The sequence below is a fragment of the Cherax quadricarinatus genome, chromosome 88, assembly GCF_038502225.1.
Source record: "Cherax quadricarinatus isolate ZL_2023a chromosome 88, ASM3850222v1, whole genome shotgun sequence".
NCBI classification, from domain to species: Eukaryota; Metazoa; Arthropoda; class Malacostraca; order Decapoda; family Parastacidae; genus Cherax; species Cherax quadricarinatus.
The window spans coordinates 15,968,752-15,990,306 of NC_091379.1; the positions used below are offsets into that span (position 1 = coordinate 15,968,752).

The following is a 21,555-nucleotide window of genomic DNA, read 5'->3' on the forward strand; positions in this document are numbered from 1 at the left end:
GTAAATGGTCCAAGTCAGACCGAAACGTCGTCGTAAGCTTCTCTTTTTTTATGTGCGGGTTATTTGTGTATAATGCCAACATGTTGAAGATTAAGACACGTGTGAAACAGCTGGATAACTTTACTGCTGAAATGTTTCGCTTACACAGTAGGCTTCTTCAGTCAAATACAGAGGAAGTAGTAGAAATGAAATAAAGATGATGTAATCAGTCCATCAACCTTGGAGAAAAAGAAGTTAAGGTGGTCAGTCCCTCAGCCTGAAGAAGAATTCAGCCTAGATCTGAACTCTCCTCCAGGCTGAGGGACTGACCACCTCAAATATTTCTTCTGCAAGAGTGATGGATTGATTACATCTTTATTTCATTACTGCTACTACTACTACTGTCTTTGTATTTGACTGAAGAAGGTTACTGTGTAGGTGAAATATTTCATCAATAAAGATACCCAAATGTTGCATGTGTGTCTTAATCATCTGCTGGCCCATGTTAGGCAGGTCCACCTCACACCCATCCACACCCACTCAACTAACTGTCTAACTTATTTTTAAAGCTACACAAGATTTTAGCTTCAATGACATTACTAAGGAGTTTGCTCCACTCGTCCACAACTCTATTGCCAATCCAGTGCTTTCTTATATACTTTCTAAATCTAAATTTCTCTAACTTGAACCCAATGCTGTGAGTCATACATTGGTTAGGTATTTTTAGCATGTTATTTACATCCCCCAGAGGAAGTATTGTCACACATCACATCAAGTGCTCCAGTAAAAAAAAAAAAAATGAACTCAGAAATGATTCACTCATGAATGCTCAAGGAAAAAGCAAACTATTTTATTCACAACAGCATATTATTAAAAATTCTGAAAAGAAAAGACACCCCTAACTCTACTAGTCATAAATAACCCACAACCACTTACTTGCCTACAACCTATAACTCGCAAGATATTAAATACAGTAATTAACCTTTAATCCCACAAGCTACAACGCAATGCTTCTGTGACTGAATTCATGACCGAGCAAACAAACTCATTGCTATTGTTACTAAGTCAATAAATCTATTAAGAAATTTGTTACTACTGTAACCTGTTTATCTAAGAAAATGCTGGTGCCCAATCTCCTGGAACTAATATGTGCCCTTGAAATCTTTTGACTCCTGCCCACAAGATGGGTACTGGAGTACATAATAAAACATCATCTCTAATTCACACCATAACTACACACACTACAACTGCACTACACATGCTACAACTAACACTATACACACCACAACACAACACACACACCACAACTAACATTACATACACCACAACTAACACTACACACACCACAACTACAGGTCAGCCACACTAATCCAGTAATCAGTTCCATCAGTAATCTGGCACTAATTTCGGCTAGCATAATTTCAAATTTCATCATTATACTGACTCAGAAATTGTGCAGATGGTAGTAAATCCACAGCAGCAAGCCAGTGGAAGAGAAAGCAGTGATGAAAATGAGGAAGATGTAGCAAAAAAGTCTCGCTAATCTGGCACAATACAGGTCCCAGTGATGCCGGATTAGTGATGGCCGACCTGCAACACTACACACACCACAACTAACATTACACACACCACAACTAACACTACACACACACCATATTGTGACCCCTGAATGGGTCACAATGTATATAATGTATATTACCCGTTCATATAATTTTATACAGTGGACCCCCGCATAACGATATTAATCCGTGCATGAGAGCTCATTGTTATGCGAAATTATCATTATGCGGATGAATTTTCCCCATAAGAAATAATGGAAATCAAATTAATCCGTGCAAGACACCCCAAAGTATGAAAAAAAAATATTTTTACCACATGAAATATTAATTTTAATACACACAAACTGAAAAAGGCATGCACAATTACATGACACTTACCTTTATTGAAGATCTGGTGATGATTGATGGGATGGGAGGAGGAGAGAGTCTTAATGTTTAGAAGGGGAATTCCCTTCCATTAAGACTTGAGGTGTCAAGTCCTTTTCTGGGGTTACTTCCCTTCTTCTTTTAATGCCACTAGGACCAGCTTCAGAGTCACTGGACTTCTGTCGCACAACATATCTGTCCATAGCGGCCTGTACCTCTCGTTCCTTTATGACTTCCCTAAAGTGTTTCACAACATTGTCAGTGTAATAGTCACCAGCACGGCTTGCAATAGCTGTGTGAGGGTGATTTTCATCCATAAAGGTTTGCACTTTCAGCCACATTGCACAGATTTCCTTAATCTTTGTAGTAGACAACTTCTTCAATTTCTCTCTCTCCTCCTCCGAACCAGTTTCCTCAGGTCTGGCCTCTTGCTCTTGAAGTTGATCTATCAGCTCATCAGTGGTTAGTTCTTCATTGTCCTCCTCCACCAACTCTTCCACATCATCCCCACTAACCTCCAACCCCAAGGACTTCCCCAATGCCACAATTGATTTCTCAACTGGCATACTCCTCTCAGGGTTAGCCTCAAATCCTTCAAAATCCCTTTTGTCTACACATTCTGGCCACAGTTTCTTCCAAGCGGAGTTCAAGGTCCTCTTAGTCACTCCCTCCCAAGCCTTACCTATAAGGTTTACACAATTGAGGATATTAAAGTGATCTCTCCAAAACTCTCTTAGAGTCAGTTGAGTTTCTGAGGTCACTACAAAGCACCTTTCAAACAGAGCTTTTGTGTACAGTTTTTTGAAGTTTGCAATAACCTGCTGGTCCATGGTCCATAGGCCGTATAATTCACTCTGAGGAGGATATCAATGAACTCCAGGACGATTTGGATAAATTAATGTCTTGGTCTGAAAAATGGCAGATGAAGTTCAATGTGGATAAGTGTAAGGTACTTGCCCTTGGTAATGATAATAACCCTCGAAGCTATAATCTAGGTGAAGTAGAGCTTCATCATACAGAATGTGAAAAAGACTTGGGAGTCATGGTAAGCAGAAATCTAAAGCCAAGACAGCAGTGCCTTAGTGTGCGCAACAAGGCCAACAGATTACTTGGATTTATCTCAAGAAGTATAAGTAACAGAAGTCCAAAAGTTATTTTGCAGCTCTATACATCACTAGTGAGGCCTCATTTAGATTATGCTGCTCAGTTTTGGTCTCCTTACTACAGGATGGATATAGACTCATTAGAGAGCATACAGAGAAGAATGACTAAAATGATTTACTGTGTAAGGAACCTCCCGTATGAAGATAGACTTAAAGCCTTAAATCTCCACTCTCTGGAGAGGCGTAGAACGAGAGGAGATATCATTGAAGTGTATAAGTGGATGACAGGCATAAACAAGGGAGATATTAATAAAGTACTGAGGGTGTCGAACCAGGTAAGAACCAGAAATAATGGATATAAGTTGGATAAATTTAGATTTAGAAAGGACATAGGTAAGTACTGGTTTTCTAACAGAGTTGTAGATGCGTGGAACAGTCTTCCTAGTGGGGTGATAGAGGCTAGGACCTTGTGTAGCTTTAAGAAGAGACTGGATAAATATATGAGTGGGAGGGGCTGGGTTTGATTGGTGTCATTGGGTATGGGAGTTATTTCTTGGGTGGCTTTAGGTAGAGATCGTTTTGATAAGGACCTGCCTCGTATGGGCCAGTAGGCCTTCTGCAGTGTTCCTACATTCTTATGTTCTTATGTTCTTATGTTCTTATTAGGAGGCAAAAACTTCACCTTAATGAACTTCATGTCTCCATAAAGTCGCTCTGCCACGTCTGTAGGATGACCAGGGGCATTGTCTAACACCAGGAGGCACTAAAGGTCTAATTTATTTTCAGTTAGGTAATCTTTCACAATGGGGGTAAATGCATGGTGTAACCAGTCATAGAAAAAGTCCCTAGTGACCCATGCCTTACTGTTTGCCCTCCACAGCACACACAAATTAGCCTTGAGGATATTCTTTTGTCTGAACGCTCTGAGAGTTTCTGAGTGATACACTAATAAAGGCTTCACTTTGCAATCACCAGTAGCATTGGAACACATCAACAGAGTAAGCCTGTCTTTCATAGGCTTATGTCCTGGGAGTGCCTTTTCCTCCTCAGTAATGTAGGTCCTGCTTGGCATTTTCTTCCAAAACAGGCCTGTTTCATCACAATTAAACACTTGTTCAGGTTTCAGTCCTTCACTTTCTATGTACTCCTTGAATTCCTGCACATGTTTTTCAGCTGCTTTGTGGTCCGAACTGGCAGCCTCACCATGCCTTATCACACTATGTATGCCACTACGCTTCTTAAATCTCTCAAACCAACCTTTGCTGGCTTTAAATTCACTCACATCATCACTAGTTGCAGGCATTTTTTTAATTAAATCCTGATGCAACTTCCTAGCCTTTTCACTTATGATCACTTGAGAGATGCTATCTCCTGCTATCTGTTTTTCATTTATCCACACCAATAAGAGTCTCTCAACATCTTCCATCACTTGTGATCTCTGTTTCGAAAACACAGTTGAACCTTTGGCAAGAACAGCTTCCTTGATTGCCTTTTTGTTGCCCACAATAGTAGAGATGGTTGACTGGGGTTTATTATACAACCTGGCCAGCTCGGAGACACGCACTCCACTTTCATACTTATCAATGATCTCTTTCTTCATCTCTATAGTAATTCTCACCCTTATTCCTGTAGGGTTGGCACTAGAAGCTTTCTTGGGGCCCATGGTCACTTATTTTGCAGATAAAATCGCCAAAAACACTGTAATAATACGAAATATTCCGATTGTATGCTTGGATGTTACCGCGGAGGCTGGCTGGTAAACAATGCCACCGGCAGAACATGTGAGGGTGGCTAAGGCCGCACATCAGACGCGTCTCGGACGAGCAGCGTTGAGCGGGTTTTTTAGCGGTATGCGAGGCAAAATCTTAGCGATAAAATGTATCGGTATGCGGATTTAACATTATGTAAGGCCAACGGTATGCGGGGGTCCACTGTATTGCTTATATTTGCGATATTAGCTAAATTGTAAATATATTGCTTTATATTATTATTTGACTTAGTTATATTTATTAGGTAGGATGCAACACACACACACACACACACATATATATATATATATGCATATATATATATGCATATATATATATATATATATATATATATATATTTTTTTTTTTTTTTTTTTCAACAAGTCGGCCGTCTCCCACCGAGGCAGGGTGACCCAAAAAAGAAAGAAAATCCCCAAAAAGAAAATACTTTCATCATCATTCAACACTTTCACCACACTCGCACATTATCACTGTTTTTGCAGAGGTGCTCAGAATACAACAGTCTAGAAGCATAAACATATAAAGATACACAACATATCCCTCCAAACTGCCAATATCCCAAACCCCTTCTTTAAAGTGCAGGCATTGTACTTCCCATTTCCAGGATTCAAGTCCGACTATATGAAAATAACCAGTTTCCCTGAATCCCTTCACTAAATATTACCCTGCTCACACTCCAACAGATCGTCAGGTCCCAAGTATCATTCGTCTCCATTCACTCCTATCTAACACGCTCATGCACGCTTGCTGGAAGTCCAAGCCCCTTGCCCACAAAACCTCCTTTACCCCTCTTTCCAACCCTCCTTTCGAGGACGACCCCTACCCCTCTTTCCTTCCCCTATAGATTTATATGCTTTCCATGTCATATATATATATATATATATATATATATATATATATATATATATATATATATAGATATATATATATATATATATATATATATATATATATATATATACGTATATATATATATATATATATATATATATATATATATACATACATGTATATATCTATATATATATATATATATAATATCTTTCTTTCTTTCAACACACCGGCCGTATCCCACCGAGGCGGGGTGGCCCAAAAGGAAAAACAAAAGCTTCTCCTTTTAAATTTAGTAATATATACAGGAGAAGGGGTTACTAGACCCTTGCTCCTGGCATTTTAGTCGCCTCTTACAACACGCATGGCTTACGGAGGAAGAATTCTGTTCCACTTCCCCATGGAGGATATATAATATATATATATATATATATATATATCTTCTTTCAACACACCGGCTGTATCCCACCAAGGCGGGGTGGCCCAAAAGGAAAAACGAAAGTTTCTCCTTTTACATTTAGTAATATATACAGGAGAAGAGGTTACTAGCCCCTTGCTCCCGGCATTTTAGTCGCCTCTTACAACACGCATGGCTTACGGAGGAAGAATTCTGTTCCACTTCCCCATGGAGATAAGAGGAAATAAACAAGAATAAGAACTAGAAAGAAAATAGAAGAAAACCCAGAGGGGTGTGTATATATGTGCTTGTACATGTATGTGTAGTGTGACCTAAGTGTAAGTAGAAGTAGCAAGACGTACCTGAAATCTTGCATGTTCATGAGACAGAAAAAAGGACACCAGCAATCCTACCATCATGTAAAACAATTACAGGCTTTCGTTTTACACTCACTTGGCAGGACGGTAGTACCTCCCTGGGCGGTTGCTGTCTACCAACCTACTACCTAGGTATATATATATATATATATATATATATATATATATATATATATATATATATATATATATATATATATATATCTTTCTTTCTTTCAACACACCGGCCGTATCCCACCGAGGCGGGGTGGCCCAAAAGGAAAAACGAAAGTTTCTCCTTTTACATTTAGTAATATATACAGGAGAAGAGGTTACTAGCCCCTTGCTCCCGGCATTTTAGTTGCCTCTTACAACACGCATGGCTTACGGAGGAAGAATTCTGTTCCACTTCCCCATGGAGATAAGAGGAAATAAACAAGAATAAGAACTAGAAAGAAAATAGAAGAAAACCCAGAGGGGTGTGTATATATGTGCTTGTACATGTATGTGTAGTGTGACCTAAGTGTAAGTAGAAGTAGCAAGACGTACCTGAAATCTTGCATGTTCATGAGACAGAAAAAAGGACACCAGCAATCCTACCATCATGTAAAACAATTACAGGCTTTCGTTTTACACTCACTTGGCAGGACGGTAGTACCTCCCTGGGCGGTTGCTGTCTACCAACCTACTACCTAGGTATATATATATATCTATATATATATATATATATATATATCTATATATAGATATATAGATATATATATATATATCTATATATATATATATATATAAATATCTTCTTCTTTCAACATACCAGCCATATCCCACCGAGGCGGGGTGGCCCAAAAGAAAAAACAAGTTTCTCTTTTTAAATTTAGTAATACAGTGGACCCCCGGTTAACGAACTTTTTTCATTCCAGTAGTATGTTCAGGTGCCAGTACTGACCGAATTTTTTCCCATAAGGAATATTGTGAAGTAGATTAGTCCATTTCAGACCCCCAAACATACACGTACAAACGTACTTACATAAATACACTTACATAATTGGACGCATTTGGAAGTGATCGTTAAGCGGGGGTCCACTGTATATACAGGAGAAGGGGTTACTAGCCCCTTGCTCCCGGCATTTTAGTTGCCTCTTACGACACGCATGGCTTACGGAGGAAGAATTCTGTTCCACTTCCCCGTGGAGGATATATAATATATATATATATATATATATATATATATATATATATATATATATATATATATATATATATATATATATATATATATATATATATATATATATATATATATATATATAGTATATATATATATATATATATAGTATATATATATATATATATAGTATATATATATATATAGTATATATATATATATATATATATATATATATTCAGTGCTCATAGTTCGAGTGTTAAGTAGCTGACAGCATTGCTTAACTACTGTGTTTTCTCTTCGCTCGTTACGTTGCCAGCTTCTCTGTTGCTGGGCAGCAGCAGTCCAGAGAGTCACATGATCAGGGGAGGAGTGATCACACCTCGCCGCGAGTAGTCTGTCTGAGATGCTCAGGCTATTGTCGGTTGGATATGCTTCTAGCAAGAGGTCCCTCTACTCCTCTCTCTTGTGGGCCCTTGTTGGAAGATCGTCTCTGTCGCTTTCTTGTTGTTGGTTCTGTGTAACTCTGTTCACAGAACATAGCCTAGACTTAGTGATTTTCGATGTTGTACTGAGGTTGAGTGTCTCATAGACACTCTGAGAAACTCAGGTCCTGAGCTGTAGCTTCTGACCTAAAATTTGTACTGGTATCTGTGTACTGTCACAGTTGGGGATTTTCTAATGCTGAACTTAGATTCAGTAGTACGGGAGTTTTGTGACTTTTGTGGAGGATCTGCAGAGGGTCCCTACTTAGTGTCGTTATATTATCTCCTTGTTCCTGATTCTGTGTCGCTGTTGCTTGTTATATTGCTGTTTGGCTTATCAGTCGTTTTATTGTTCAAGCAAGCTGTTCTGATTGCCAGGTTGGTCAAGAAGTTAGTTTATGTGAGGACTTTTAGTCAGTCACTGGTTAAGTCTAATTGAGTCTTGAGACATAGCGAACTACTTAGAGCACTTACACACATACACACAAACTTACTTGTATATATATGTATTATGTTATTAAATGCTAACAATGTACCAGACGGTACTTAAAAGCCATAAAGATGTGATATGTGCCTTCAGCACAACACGAGAGAAGTGATTAATTTGATTATTTTGATTAATTTACTTTCATAATATACGCCTAGACAACCTTTTTATTAATAAACTTATTAAATTTTAATTTCTTTAGTTAGTAGCCTACCAGTTGTAATCCTGAAGCACTATTGAATCTTACTGAATTCTGATGGATAATTGGACCAGGATACTGACTACTTGTTAAAAAAAAAAACCAGTAACAGGCTGGATGCTAGAAGGGCAGTCCTTTCTAGTATTCACTGGAGATCTCTATGCTTATTAGATATCGCGTTTTTTGTAACACACCACAACACTACACACACCACAACTAACACTACACACACCACACCTAACACTAACACACCACAACTAACACTACACACACCACAACTAACACTACACACACCACAACTAACACTACACACACCACAACTAACACTAACACACACCACAACTAACACTACACAGGTTGCATGTTCTATCTAGGCTGGAATATTCCTGCACACTAACAGCACCTTTCAATGCAGGTGAAATTACTGACCTAGAAAATGTACAGAGAACCTTCACAGCGCACATAACTGCGATAAACCACCTCAGTTACTGGGAACGTTTTAAGTTCCTAAAACTGTACTTCCTAGAATTCAGGAGGGAGAGATACATGATTATATACACCTGAAAAATCCTAGAGGGACTAGTACCAAACTTGCACACAAAAATCACTCCCTACAAAAGCAAAAGATTTGGCAGACAGTGCAACATCCCCCCGATGAAAAGCAAGGGTGCCACTAGCATGATAAGAGACAACACAATAAGTGTCAGGGGCCCAAGACTGTTCAACTTCCTCCCAGCATACATCAGGAGGATTACCAATAGACCCTTGGCTATCTTCAAGCAGGCACTGGACAGGCACCGAAAGTCAGTACCTGACCAGCCGTGTTGTGGCTCATATATTGGATTACGTGTGGCCACCAGTAATAGCCTGGTTGATCAGGCCCTGATCCACCATGAGGCCTGGTCACAGACCGGGACGCGGGGGCGCTGACCCCCAGAATTCTCTCCAGGTTTACACCACAACTAACACTGCAACTAACACTACACACACCACAACTAACACTACACACACCACAACTAACACTACACACACCACAACTAACACTACACACACCACAACTAACACTACCAACATGTCATGGTCAGGCTAAATTTAAATATAATAGTTAAGATAAGACAGTGGGAAAGGGACACCTTACACTTAGGTCACCCTTACTTAAGATATTTTGATCCTGTGATGTTGGTCACTTTAAATATCTGAAGTGATCAAGGTCCCAGGACCCTGAACGCCTCAATAAAGGTGTCCTAAGTTTATGCATTTTAAGTCCATTTTCCATGTTTCACATCCTGTTTCACTCTACACAGAGTGAAACATGTGGTAAGGCACATAGCGCAACATGGTACAGCTCTACACAGTGAAATATTATGTGATGAAACTACACAGTGAAACATGATGTGACAAAGCTCTACACAGTGAAACTTGGTACAGCTCTACAGAGTGAAATATGGTACAGATCTACAAAGAGTGAAAAGTGATAAAGCTGTACACAAAGCAAATCATATTCCAAATAAATCTTTTTTCTGCAACATTATCCCTTTCTTCAGTAATCTCATGGACACCCACAGTACACTGACACTCACATCATCCTCAGGCTCCTCATCCACAATAGGAAGGAACTCTTGCTCAGATTCAGGAACCTGAATGTTAGCAGTGCTGCCCATGGGAGGTTCTCGGCGGAACTGCTCGGACGCGACTGTGTATGGCAGCTCCTGAGGGAACACCTCGTCCCAGTACAGGTCCTGTGTCAGCTCCGGGTGCTCGTTGTGCATCTCGTCTACGATCAGGTACGATACCTTGGGAGAGTGTAGGAATCAGTGACATGTGCTTCTGATGTGCTCATATACATCAATCCTAAAATGTACAATGTAATGCAGATGGAAGGATAAATGAGTCAAATATTATCACAGCATGAGCTGTATGAGCATGCATAAGCTGCATGAGTGCAACATTTCATTCTCCAGAAGCTTTGACAAAGCTCCTGGAGAGCAAAATGTTGCCACAATATAAATGTTGCATTAGATGAACATGTGTCCTTTTACCTAACATATTGTCAGTAATTCTACCAACATTATTACAAGTGCAACAGTAGATATCTGAATGAGATCAACTATGCAATGTTACAATATGTATAAGAGAATCATAAAAATAACAACAAAGTACAATGAAACTGTTTTCCATGCCCTCCTCTACATACACTTAAAAAGCACCATCAGCATAATCTCTATTCTTGCAACAACTACAGTACTAATTTAGTAATTACAAGGGATTTGTTCCATGGGAGAGGCAGCAATCAAAACTTCACAGGAACCTAACCAGTAGTTTTTAATGAGTTGCAGTACAAACTGATCATCCAATGTAACACTTCAGCAGGTTGCAGATCTGAAAGCACTGGGCACCAAAGTCATAAATAAAAGCATAATACCCAATGCAATTTTATAGTTCAAAGAACCTGGCTACCTAATAATGCTATAACATTATCAGATTCAAGGAATTAGGAACCCAGTCACAGATACTGGGCACAAGTGTAAGCATACTCATGTGGGAGGCAGAATATTCAATTAACACAAAGTATGAAAATAGTTTTATAAACACAGCCTCTCCTCACTTACTGACGTACTCATTTGCTGACAACCCAGAGTTATGACAGGCTCTCCCACGAGTTGATATTTTATGCCGTATGAGAACTTGGGTCATGGAAACGGGCAGCGCGGCGTCTCAGCATCAAGCACCTCAATCTCCTTCCTACAGCCACTTGGTACACTAGCTTTCACAGTCTCCAAGACTACATATTTCATCTATAAATTTGTACTTTATTGTACACCCATAATACAAGATAGAGTTAGAAGTGCAGCAGCACTTGGAAGAGGAAAATGAAAGAAGTTCACTGTAAAGGGGTTAGCTGGTGTGTCCGTCTGTGAACAACGTACAGTATATCAATAGTAATAATAATAATCAATAATAATAATCACTCTGGAGTGCTTTAAATGTCAGCTACCAAACATGTACAAAATACGTATGACATTTAAACTACTCCAAAGCAATTATTTATTATTATTATTATTATTATTATTATTATTATTATTATTATTATTATTATTATTATTATTACCATCAATATACCTTGTTCACTAAGTTTAATCATTCAGGGTCTCCCACGAGTCTATTTTATGCCATACAAGAACTTGGGTCATGGAAACAGGCAACACAGCATCTCAGCGTCAAGCATCTTGGTCTCCTTCCTACAGCCACCGAGTACACTAGCTTTCACTGTCTCCAAGACTACATCCTTATACAAATTTGTACTTTATTGTGCATCCCATAGTAAGTAAGTTTATTCAGGTATACACAAATACAGTTACATAGAATTATCATACATAGCAGCATATGTGTTTAGGAACCTAGGATAACCCAAAAAAGTCAGACAATGACTTACTTCCATTGGGGTCCTTTTACCTTATTATTATAATTTTTTTTTTTTTCAACAAGTCGGCCGTCTCCCACCGAGGCAGGGTGACCCAAAAAAGAAAGAAAATCCCCAAAAAGGAAAATACTTTCATCATCATTCAACACTTTCACTTCACTCACACATTATCACTGTTTTTGCAGAGGTGCTCAGAATACAACAGTTTAGAAGCATATACGTATAAAGATACACAACATATCCCTCCAAACTGCCAATATCCCAAACCCCTCCTTTAAAGTGCAGGCACTGTACTTCCCATTTCCAGGGCTCAAGTCCGACTATATGAAAAAAAACCGGTTTCCCTGAATCCCTTCACTAAATATTACCCTGCTCACACTCCAACAGATCGTCAGGTCCCAAGTACCATTCGTCTCCATTCACTCCTATCTAACATGCTCACGCATGCTTGCTGGAAGTCCAAGCCCCTTGCCCACAAAACCTCCTTTACCCCCTCTCTCCAACCCTTTCGAGGACGACCCCTACCCCTCCTACCTTCCCCTATAGATTCATATGCTTTCCATGTCATTCTACTTTGATCCATTCTCTCTAAATGACCAAACCACCTCAACAACCCCTCTTCTGCCCTCTGACTAATACTTTTATTAACTCCACACCTTTTCCTAATTTCCACACTCCGAATTTTCTGCATAATATTTACACCACACATTGCCCTTAAACAGGACATCTCCACTGCCTCCAACCGTCTCCTTGCTGCTGCATTTACCACCCAAGCTTCACACCCATATAAGAGTGTTGGTACTACTATACTTTCATACATCCCCTTCTTTGCCTCCATAGATAACGTTTTTTGACTCCACATATACCTCAACACACCACTCACCTTTTTTCCCTCATCAATTCTATGATTAACCTCATCCTTCATAAATCCATCTGCCGACACGTCAACTCCCAAGTATTTGAAAACATTCACTTCTTCCATACTCCTCCTCCCCAATTTGATATCCAATTTTTCTTTATCTAAATCATTTGATACCCTCATCACCTTACTCTTTTCTATGTTCACTTTCAACTTTCTACCTTTACACACATTCCCAAACTCATCCACTAACCTTTGCAATTTTTCTTTAGAATCTCCCATAAACACAGTATCATCAGCAAAAAGTAACTGTGTCAATTCCCATTTTGAATTTGATTCCCCAAAATTTAATCCCACCCCTCTCCCGAACACCCTAGCATTTACTTCCTTTACAACCCCATCTATAAATATATTAAACAACCATGGTGACATTACACATCCCTGTCTAAGACCTACTTTTACCGGAAAGTAGTCTCCCTCTCTTCTACACACCCTAACCTGAGCCTCACTATCCTCATAAAAACTCTTTACAGCATTTAATAACTTACCACCTATTCCATATACTTGCAACATCTGCCACATTGCTCCTCTATCCACTCTATCATATGCCTTTTTTAAATCCATAAATGCAATAAAAACTTCCCTACCTTTATCTAAATACTGTTCACATATATGTTTCAATGTAAACACTTGATCTACACATCCCCTACCCACTCTGAAACCTCCTTGCTCATCCGCAATCCTACATTCTGTCTTACCTCTAATTCTTTCAATTATAACCCTACCGTATACTTTTCCTGGTATACTCAGTAAACTTATTCCTCTATAATTTTTACAGTCTCTTTTGTCCCCTTTCCCTTTATATAAAAGGACTATACATGCTCTCCGCCAATCCCTAGGTACCTTCCCCTGGAGTTTACCTGGAGAGAGTTCCGGGGGTCAACGCCCCCGCGGCCCGGTCTGTGACCAGGCCTCCTGGTGGATCAGAGCCTGGTCAACCAGGCTGTTGCTGCTGGCTGCACGCAAACCAACGTACGAGCCACAGCCCGGCTGATCAGGAACTGACTTTAGGTGCTTGTCCAGTGCCAGCTTGAAGACTGCCAGGGGTCTGTTGGTAATCCCCCTTATGTGTGCTGGGAGGCAGTTGAACAGTCTCGGGCCCCTGACACTTATTGTATGGTCTCTTAACGTGCTAGTGACACCCCTGCTTTTCATTGGGGGGATGGTGCATCGTCTGCCGAGTCTTTTGCTTTCGTAGTGAGTGATTTTCGTGTGCAAGTTCAGTACTAGTCCCTCTAGGATTTTCCAGATGTATATAATCATGTATCTCTCCCTCCTGCGTTCCAGGGAATACAGGTTTAGGAACCTCAAGCGCTCCCAGTAATTGAGGTGTTTTATCTCCGTTATGCGCGCCGTGAAAGTTCTCTGTACATTTTCTAGGTCGACAATTTCACCTGCCTTGAAAGGTGCTGTTAGTGTGCAGCAATATTCCAGCCTAGATAGAACAAGTGACCTGAAGAGTGTCAGCATGGGCTTGGCCTCCCTAGTTTTGAAGGTTCTCATTATCCATCCTGTCATTTTTCTAGCAGATGCGATTGATACAATGTTATGATCCTTGAAGGTGAGATCCTCCGACATAATCACTCCCAGGTCTTTGACGTTGGTGTTTCGCTCTATTTTGTGGCCAGAATTTGTTTTGTACTCTGATGAAGATTTAATTTCCTCATGTTTACCATATCTGAGTAATTGAAATTTCTCATCGTTGAACTTCATATTGTTTTCTGCAGCCCACTGAAAGATTTGGTTGATGTCCGCCAGGAGCCTTGCAGTGTCTGCAATGGAAGACACTGTCATGCAGATTCGGGTGTCATCTGCAAAGGAAGACACGGTGCTGTGGCTGACATCCTTGTCTATGTCGGATATGAGGATGAAGAACAAGATGGGAGCGAGTACTGTGCCTTGTGGAACAGAGCTTTTCACCGTAGCTGCCTCGGACTTTACTCTGTTGACGACTACTCTCTGTGTTCTGTTAGTGAGGAAATTATAGATCCATCGACCGACTTTTCCTGTTATTCCTTTAGCACGCATTTTGTGCGCTATTACGCCATGGTCACACTTGTCGAAGGCTTTTGCAAAGTCTGTATATATTACATCTGCATTCTTTTTGTCTTCTAGTGCATTTAGGACCTTGTCGTAGTGATCCAATAGTTGAGACAGACAGGAGCGACCTGTTCTAAACCCATGTTGCCCTGGGTTGTGTAACTGATGGGTTTCTAGATGGGTGGTGATCTTGCTTCTTAGGACCCTTTCAAAGATTTTTATGATATGGGATGTTAGTGATATTGGTCTGTAGTTCTTTGCTGTTGCTTTACTGCCCCCTTTGTGGAGTGGGGCTATGTCTGTTGTTTTTAGTAACTGTGGGACGACCCCCGTGTCCATACATTTATTAAACAAAAGTATCAACCACTCCAACACTATATCCCCCCCTGCTTTTAACATTTCTGTCATGATCCCATCAGTTCCAGCTGCTTTACCCCCTTTCATTCTACGTAATGCCTCACGTACCTCCCCCACACTTACATTCTGCTCTTCTTCACTCCTAAAAGATGGTATACCTTCCTGACCAATGCATGAAATTACCGCCTCTCTTTCTTCCTTAACATTTAAAAGTTCCTCAAAATATTCTCGCCATCTACCTAATACCTCCATCTCCCCATCTACTAACTCCCCTACTCTGTTTTTAACTGACAAATCCATACTTTCCCTAGGCTTTCTTAACTTGTTTAACTCACTCCAAAAATTTTTCTTATTTTCATTGAAATTTCTTGACAGTGCCTCTCCCACTCTATCATCTGCTCTCCTTTTGCACTCTCTTCACCTTTTTTTTACTCTCCATATACTCTACTCTTCTTATAACACTTCTGCTTTGTAAAAACCTCTCATAAGCTACCTTTTTCTCTTTTATCACACCCTTTACTTCATCATTCCACCAATCACTCCTCTTTCCTCCTGCCCCCACCCTCCTATAACCACAAACTTCTGCCCCACATTCTAATACTGCATTTTTAAAACTATTCCAACCCTCCTCAACCCCCCCACTACTCATCTTTGCACTAGCCCACCTTTCTGCCAATAGTCGCTTATATCTCACCTGAACTTCCTCCTCCCTTAGTTTATACACTTTCAACTCCCTCTTACTTGTTGTTGCCACCTTCCTCTTTTCCCATCTACCTCTTACTCTAACTGTAGCTACAACTAAATAATGATCCGATATATCAGTTGCCCCTCTATAAACATGTACATCCTGGAGCCTACATATCAATCTTTCATCCACCAATACATAATCTAATAAACTACTTTCATTACGTGCTACATCATACCTTGTATATTTATTTATCCTCTTTTTCATAAAATATGTATTACTTATTACCAAATCTCTTTCTACACATAGCTCAATTAAAGGCTCCCCATTTACATTTACCCCTGGCACCCCAAATTTACCTACTACTCCCTCCATAACATTTTTGCCCACTTTAGTATTGAAATCCCCAACCACCATTACTCTCACACTTGATTCAAAACTCCCCACGCATTCACTCAACATTTCCCAAAATCTCTCTCTCTCTCCTCTACACTTCTCTCTTCTCCAGGTGCATACATGTTTATTATAACCCACTTTTCACATCCAATCTTTATTTTACTCCACATAATCCTTGAATTAATACATTTATAGTCCCTCTTTTCCTGCCATAGCTTATCCTTCAACATTATTGCTACTCCTTCTTTAGCTCTAACTCTATTTGAAAGCCCTGACCTTATCCCATTTATTCCTCTCCACTGAAACTCTCCCACCCCCTTCAGCTTTGTTTCACTTAAAGCCAGGACATCCAACTTCTTCTCATTCATAACATCCACAATCATCTCTTTCTTATCATTTGCACAACATCCACGCACATTCAGACTTCCCACTTTGACAATTTTCTTCTTCTTATTCTTTTTGTAATCTTTACAGGAAAAGGGGTTACTAGCCCATTGTTCCCGGCATTTTAGTTGACTTTTACAACACGCATGGCTTACGGAGGAAAGATTCTTATTCCACTTCCCCATGGATATAAGAGGAAAAGTAATAAGACCAAGAACTATTAAGATAAAATCAAAGAAAACTCAGGTGAGTGTGTATAAATAAATGTGTACATGTATGTGTAGTATGACCTAAGTGTAAGTAGAAGTAGCAAGACATACCTGTAATCTTGCATATTTATGAGACAGACAAAAGACATCAGCAATCCTACCATCATGTAAAACAATTACAGGCTTTCGTTTTACACTCACTTGGCAGGACGGTAGTACCTCCCTGGGTGGTTGCTGTCTAGCAACCTACTACCTCCAATATAATATAAATATAATAAAAAGGTTATAATATTTTCTTATTATTCTATAATGAAGATAACGTCTTATTATCATACTAAAAAGACTATCTACTACACGAGGGTCATTAAGACTATCTATAATATGAGGGTCATTACAAGGAATAAGGTAAAATTTACACGTATGGTAGCTAAAAAATAAGAAAATCATTCCCCTCCCTTTCTGTAGCTACATTTATCAGACACCTTTTGGCACTCTTCTTGAACTGGTTCATGCTATGACTGGCTTTGACATGTGCGGGCAATCTGTTCCATTCCTTTATTGCTGTACAATAAAAGGTGTTTGAAGCCTGGCCACTGACTGTGGGTACTACAAAGTTGTGCTTTCTCCCCCTAGTACTATGATTGCTTTGGTTCCCAACCTTGACGAAATTGACAGCAAGATATTCTGGACACTGTTTGTGAGCAATTTTATAAACATTATTTAGCTTCAGTTGTTTTACTCTGTCTTCAACATTCAGCATATCCAACTGCTGTAATTCATTCTGGCCTACATGCTCTCTTGGTCCCAGCCCCAGGATCAATCTTATGATTTTGTTCTGGGTGATTTGCAGTCTATCTTTCAGTTTTTTTGTCAAGGCAGAGTACCATGAAGAGCAAGTGCAATCCATATGGCATTGTATAAGGGCTAGACATAGGGTCCTGTGAGCCTCAGTAGGTAGACACTGTGCTTGTCTATACAGGAACTTCAGTCTGGCATTCGCTTTCTTTACTACACTGTTCCCTATCAATTCTCCTGACATGCATGGGTCAAAGGGGATTCCCAGATATTTTACTGATGAAACCAAAGTGATGGGCTCCCCATTACACTGGACATTAAAATTATTTACCCTTCTCAGTTTATGTTTCGTGCCAAAGAGAATGGCTTCAGTTTTCCCGAGGTGTAATGATAGTTTGTTGTCTACTAACCATTTGCTGCAGGACTCCAGTTCCAGTGTTAAAACATTAGCTATATCTTGTGGGTCTTTACCTGACACTAACAGAGCACTGTCATCTGCATACAGTAGGAGTTTGCACTTGACACTGACAGGCATGTCACTGACATAACATAAGAATAATAAGGGACCCAGAATACTACCTTGGGGAACTCCACATGCTATCGGCAGGGGTTCTGATTCCGTTTTGTTGATTTTAACAATTTGTCTCCTGTTGCTAAGGTAGGACTTAAACCAGTCTACAGAACCTATACCGATAGCTTGAAGTTTCTTACATAATATATTGTGGTTGACAGTATCGAAGGCCTTTTGCAGGTCTAAGGTTACCATACCTATGAGGTTCCCCTTTGACATTTCAGTTCTCAGGTAATCCATCAGATTAATTAGGGAGGTGTCGGTTGAGTAAGATCTTCTAAAGGCCGATTGATAGCTATGGAGAATGTTGTTGTCATTAAGGTACTTAACTACTTGAGAGTACACCGCCCTCTCTAGAATTTTGGATATTATACCGAGTATACTAACAGGCCTATAGTTGCTTACATCAGACCTACTATTTTTCTTGAAGATAGGAGTAACTCTGGCCTCCTTGAACCCATCCGGTACGGTATTAGTGGTGATTGATAGATTTATTATGTGAGCAATAGGGATTGACAGTTCAGAAGCACCATCTTTTAGGAACTTAGACGGGATGTTATAGGGCCTGTGCTCTTAGTTGGGTTTAACCTGCTTAGCTCTTTTTGAATAAAGCCATGAGATACACTTACTAGTTGACAACTGTTTGGGGTTACCCCTTTATTGGTATAGCATGTTTGAAACTTATCAGAGTCTGTGTTAAAGGTATTTGATACAGCTGGTAGTTTACTTACTAGTGTTGATGCAACAGATGTGTAGTAGGAATTAAAGCAATTTGCCACCTTAGATGTTTCGTGGCATACCTCGTTATCGATAGTGAGTACTATGTTAGACCTATCTACTGGCTTATGGCATTACCCCAACTGTTTTAGTTGTTGCCAGAGCTTTCTGGGGTTATGCTTATACTCTTCAATTTTTGAGCAATAGTACTTTGCCTTTGCTCCTTTTATAAGTCTCTGCACTCTGTTCCTCACCCTTTGGAATTCATTTAGTGCTGCAATATCCTGTCTGTTTTCTTTAAATCTTTTTAGCAGCTGGTCTCTGAATTTCATATTATCTAATATCTCAGTAGTCATCCAGGGTTCAGTTCTTCGTCTAATCCTAACCTCTTTAACTGGTGCAATATTATCAAGGATGGTAGTGAACATTGTTTTGAATTTTTCCCCGGCATCGTTTACGTCCGTGTAACTTGTTATCTCTGTCCAGTCACAATTGTGTAGCCTATTTACCAGTGTTTCTTTACTATAGTTTCTAGTTGACCTCATTTTTATTGTCCTGTGTAGGCCTATCCTATCCCTAGTGATTTTCCGAGTGCAGTAAATGATGAAATGATCACTAAGACCTGTGGTAATGACGCCTGACTGACTTATGTTCTCAGCGCGGTTACAAAGTATGTGGTCAATTAGTGTGGCTGAGAACTGTGTGATCCGGGTTGGTGTATTAATTAGTTGAGTGTAACTATTTAAACCTAGAATTTGCTTATACCTTTTGCATAGCCCGTTATTTTGCTGCTGAAAACAGATATTGAAGTCACCCAGTATTATTGTCTCGCAATTGTTTCCAAGTCCGGACAAGACTCTGGAAAAGTCTTCTAAGAACTGGTCCTGGGTAGGAGAGCAGTAACTAGTTCCTACTAAGATGGGTTTGGTCTTGGGAAGCAGCACTTCAAACCATAGAATCTCCAGTTTATTGTTATTTAAATCAGGTCTTGGGTTGTAAGCTAAGTCATTTCTAATGTAGGCACATACTCCACAACCCTTTCTGTTCCTATCTAAGCGTTTTATATTGTAACCTTCTATTTTGACCTTGTTGTTAGTCACCGTATCATCCAACCAGGATTCAGAGATGGTTATAACTGCCGCCCTAATTTTGTTAGCTGGAATCCTAATCTCTGCCAATTTAGGAAGAAGTGATCTTGCGTTGACATGAATAAAGTGAAGGCCTGTTTTCATAAAACAATTATAATCATCAATATATGGCAATGGATCATATGTATTAAAATTAGGTAAATCAGTGTCATCATTGCTAAAGGGTAACTGTGCCAAAGTGCATTTGTTACACACAAAATGAATTCTGGCACCGTTACTATAATTGTACATACATCCATCATGCACCCACCCCTTACACATTTTACATAAGGTGCCTTTTCTATTTTTCATGAGAACTTTAGTACAGTGTATGCACCTGTTTGGTAGTGCTTGAGATAATAATGGCTGTATTGTCTCACATTGACCTATGTGTGCATTACATATGGAGTTAAGGTTATCATTCCTAGCTACTAGACCGTCATTTATCTGTCTGTTTTGCCTCTGCACAATAGTTTGAGGTCCTGGATTAATTTGGATATCACCACTTAAGAGCGCTACAATAAGAGCTGTGTGCCATTGTTTTTGTTTGGGTATGCGGTGTTGCCATACCTTGCGGCGATAGTGACATTTACTTTTCTGGTAGGATGGCAACTGTTGGGCTTTTACTGTCCAGCCCCCATGACTGATTTCTTTCTTCATGGAATTGAAGAAGAAATATAAATATAATTATGGCAGCCTGTACCCCCCTAATGCCTGCCATTTTCACTCTTCGCTCTTTTACTCACATACAATAATATTTATTTCTCTTTTTCAGTCATCTAATACACCCTAGTATCTGCTTTATCAATCACCACTGAATTACTAGTAAATTTTCTTCTTCAAAACCCTCTTCACTGCTCCCTTTTCCCTTAACTTCACACACCCCTTTCAGTTAGCCCCTTATTACACACTCCCCTTCCCACCTCACTTCACAGTCCGGTTTCACCTATTAACTTCTAACTCCTTTCCATTCTGGTAGATCAGAAAGGTTTAATCAATGGTTTTATCCTTCCAAATCCCCTCAATTCCATTTGTCGGGGTTGTGTCGTGTTGTTGACTCCTGACCTGGTCTGTTGACTAAGCCATTTTTAAAACACTGAGGGAAGTAAACCCCACCTACAACCTGACTTTCCTTGAGATTATAGATATATTTGGTGTTTTCTTCTATGATTCTCTCACTGTACACTGGTCAACTGAATATAGGTCAGCTGTTTAACTATTCACTTATTTCCCACGAC

General features: G+C 39.6%; 1 protein-coding gene across 3 annotated transcripts in view; it reads right to left on the bottom strand.

The window, feature by feature from the left end:
- The window catches only part of LOC128698667 (bestrophin-4-like), a 229,640-nt gene that overhangs the window by 40,684 nt on the left and 167,401 nt on the right, over positions 1 to 21,555 (bottom strand). For all 3 annotated transcript variants that reach the window (XM_070104004.1, XM_070104002.1, XM_070104003.1), the window contains one exon: positions 10,277 to 10,489. In XM_070104004.1, the coding sequence (XP_069960105.1) occupies positions 10,277 to 10,489 (213 nt within the window). The remainder of the gene's footprint in view (positions 1 to 10,276; positions 10,490 to 21,555) is intronic.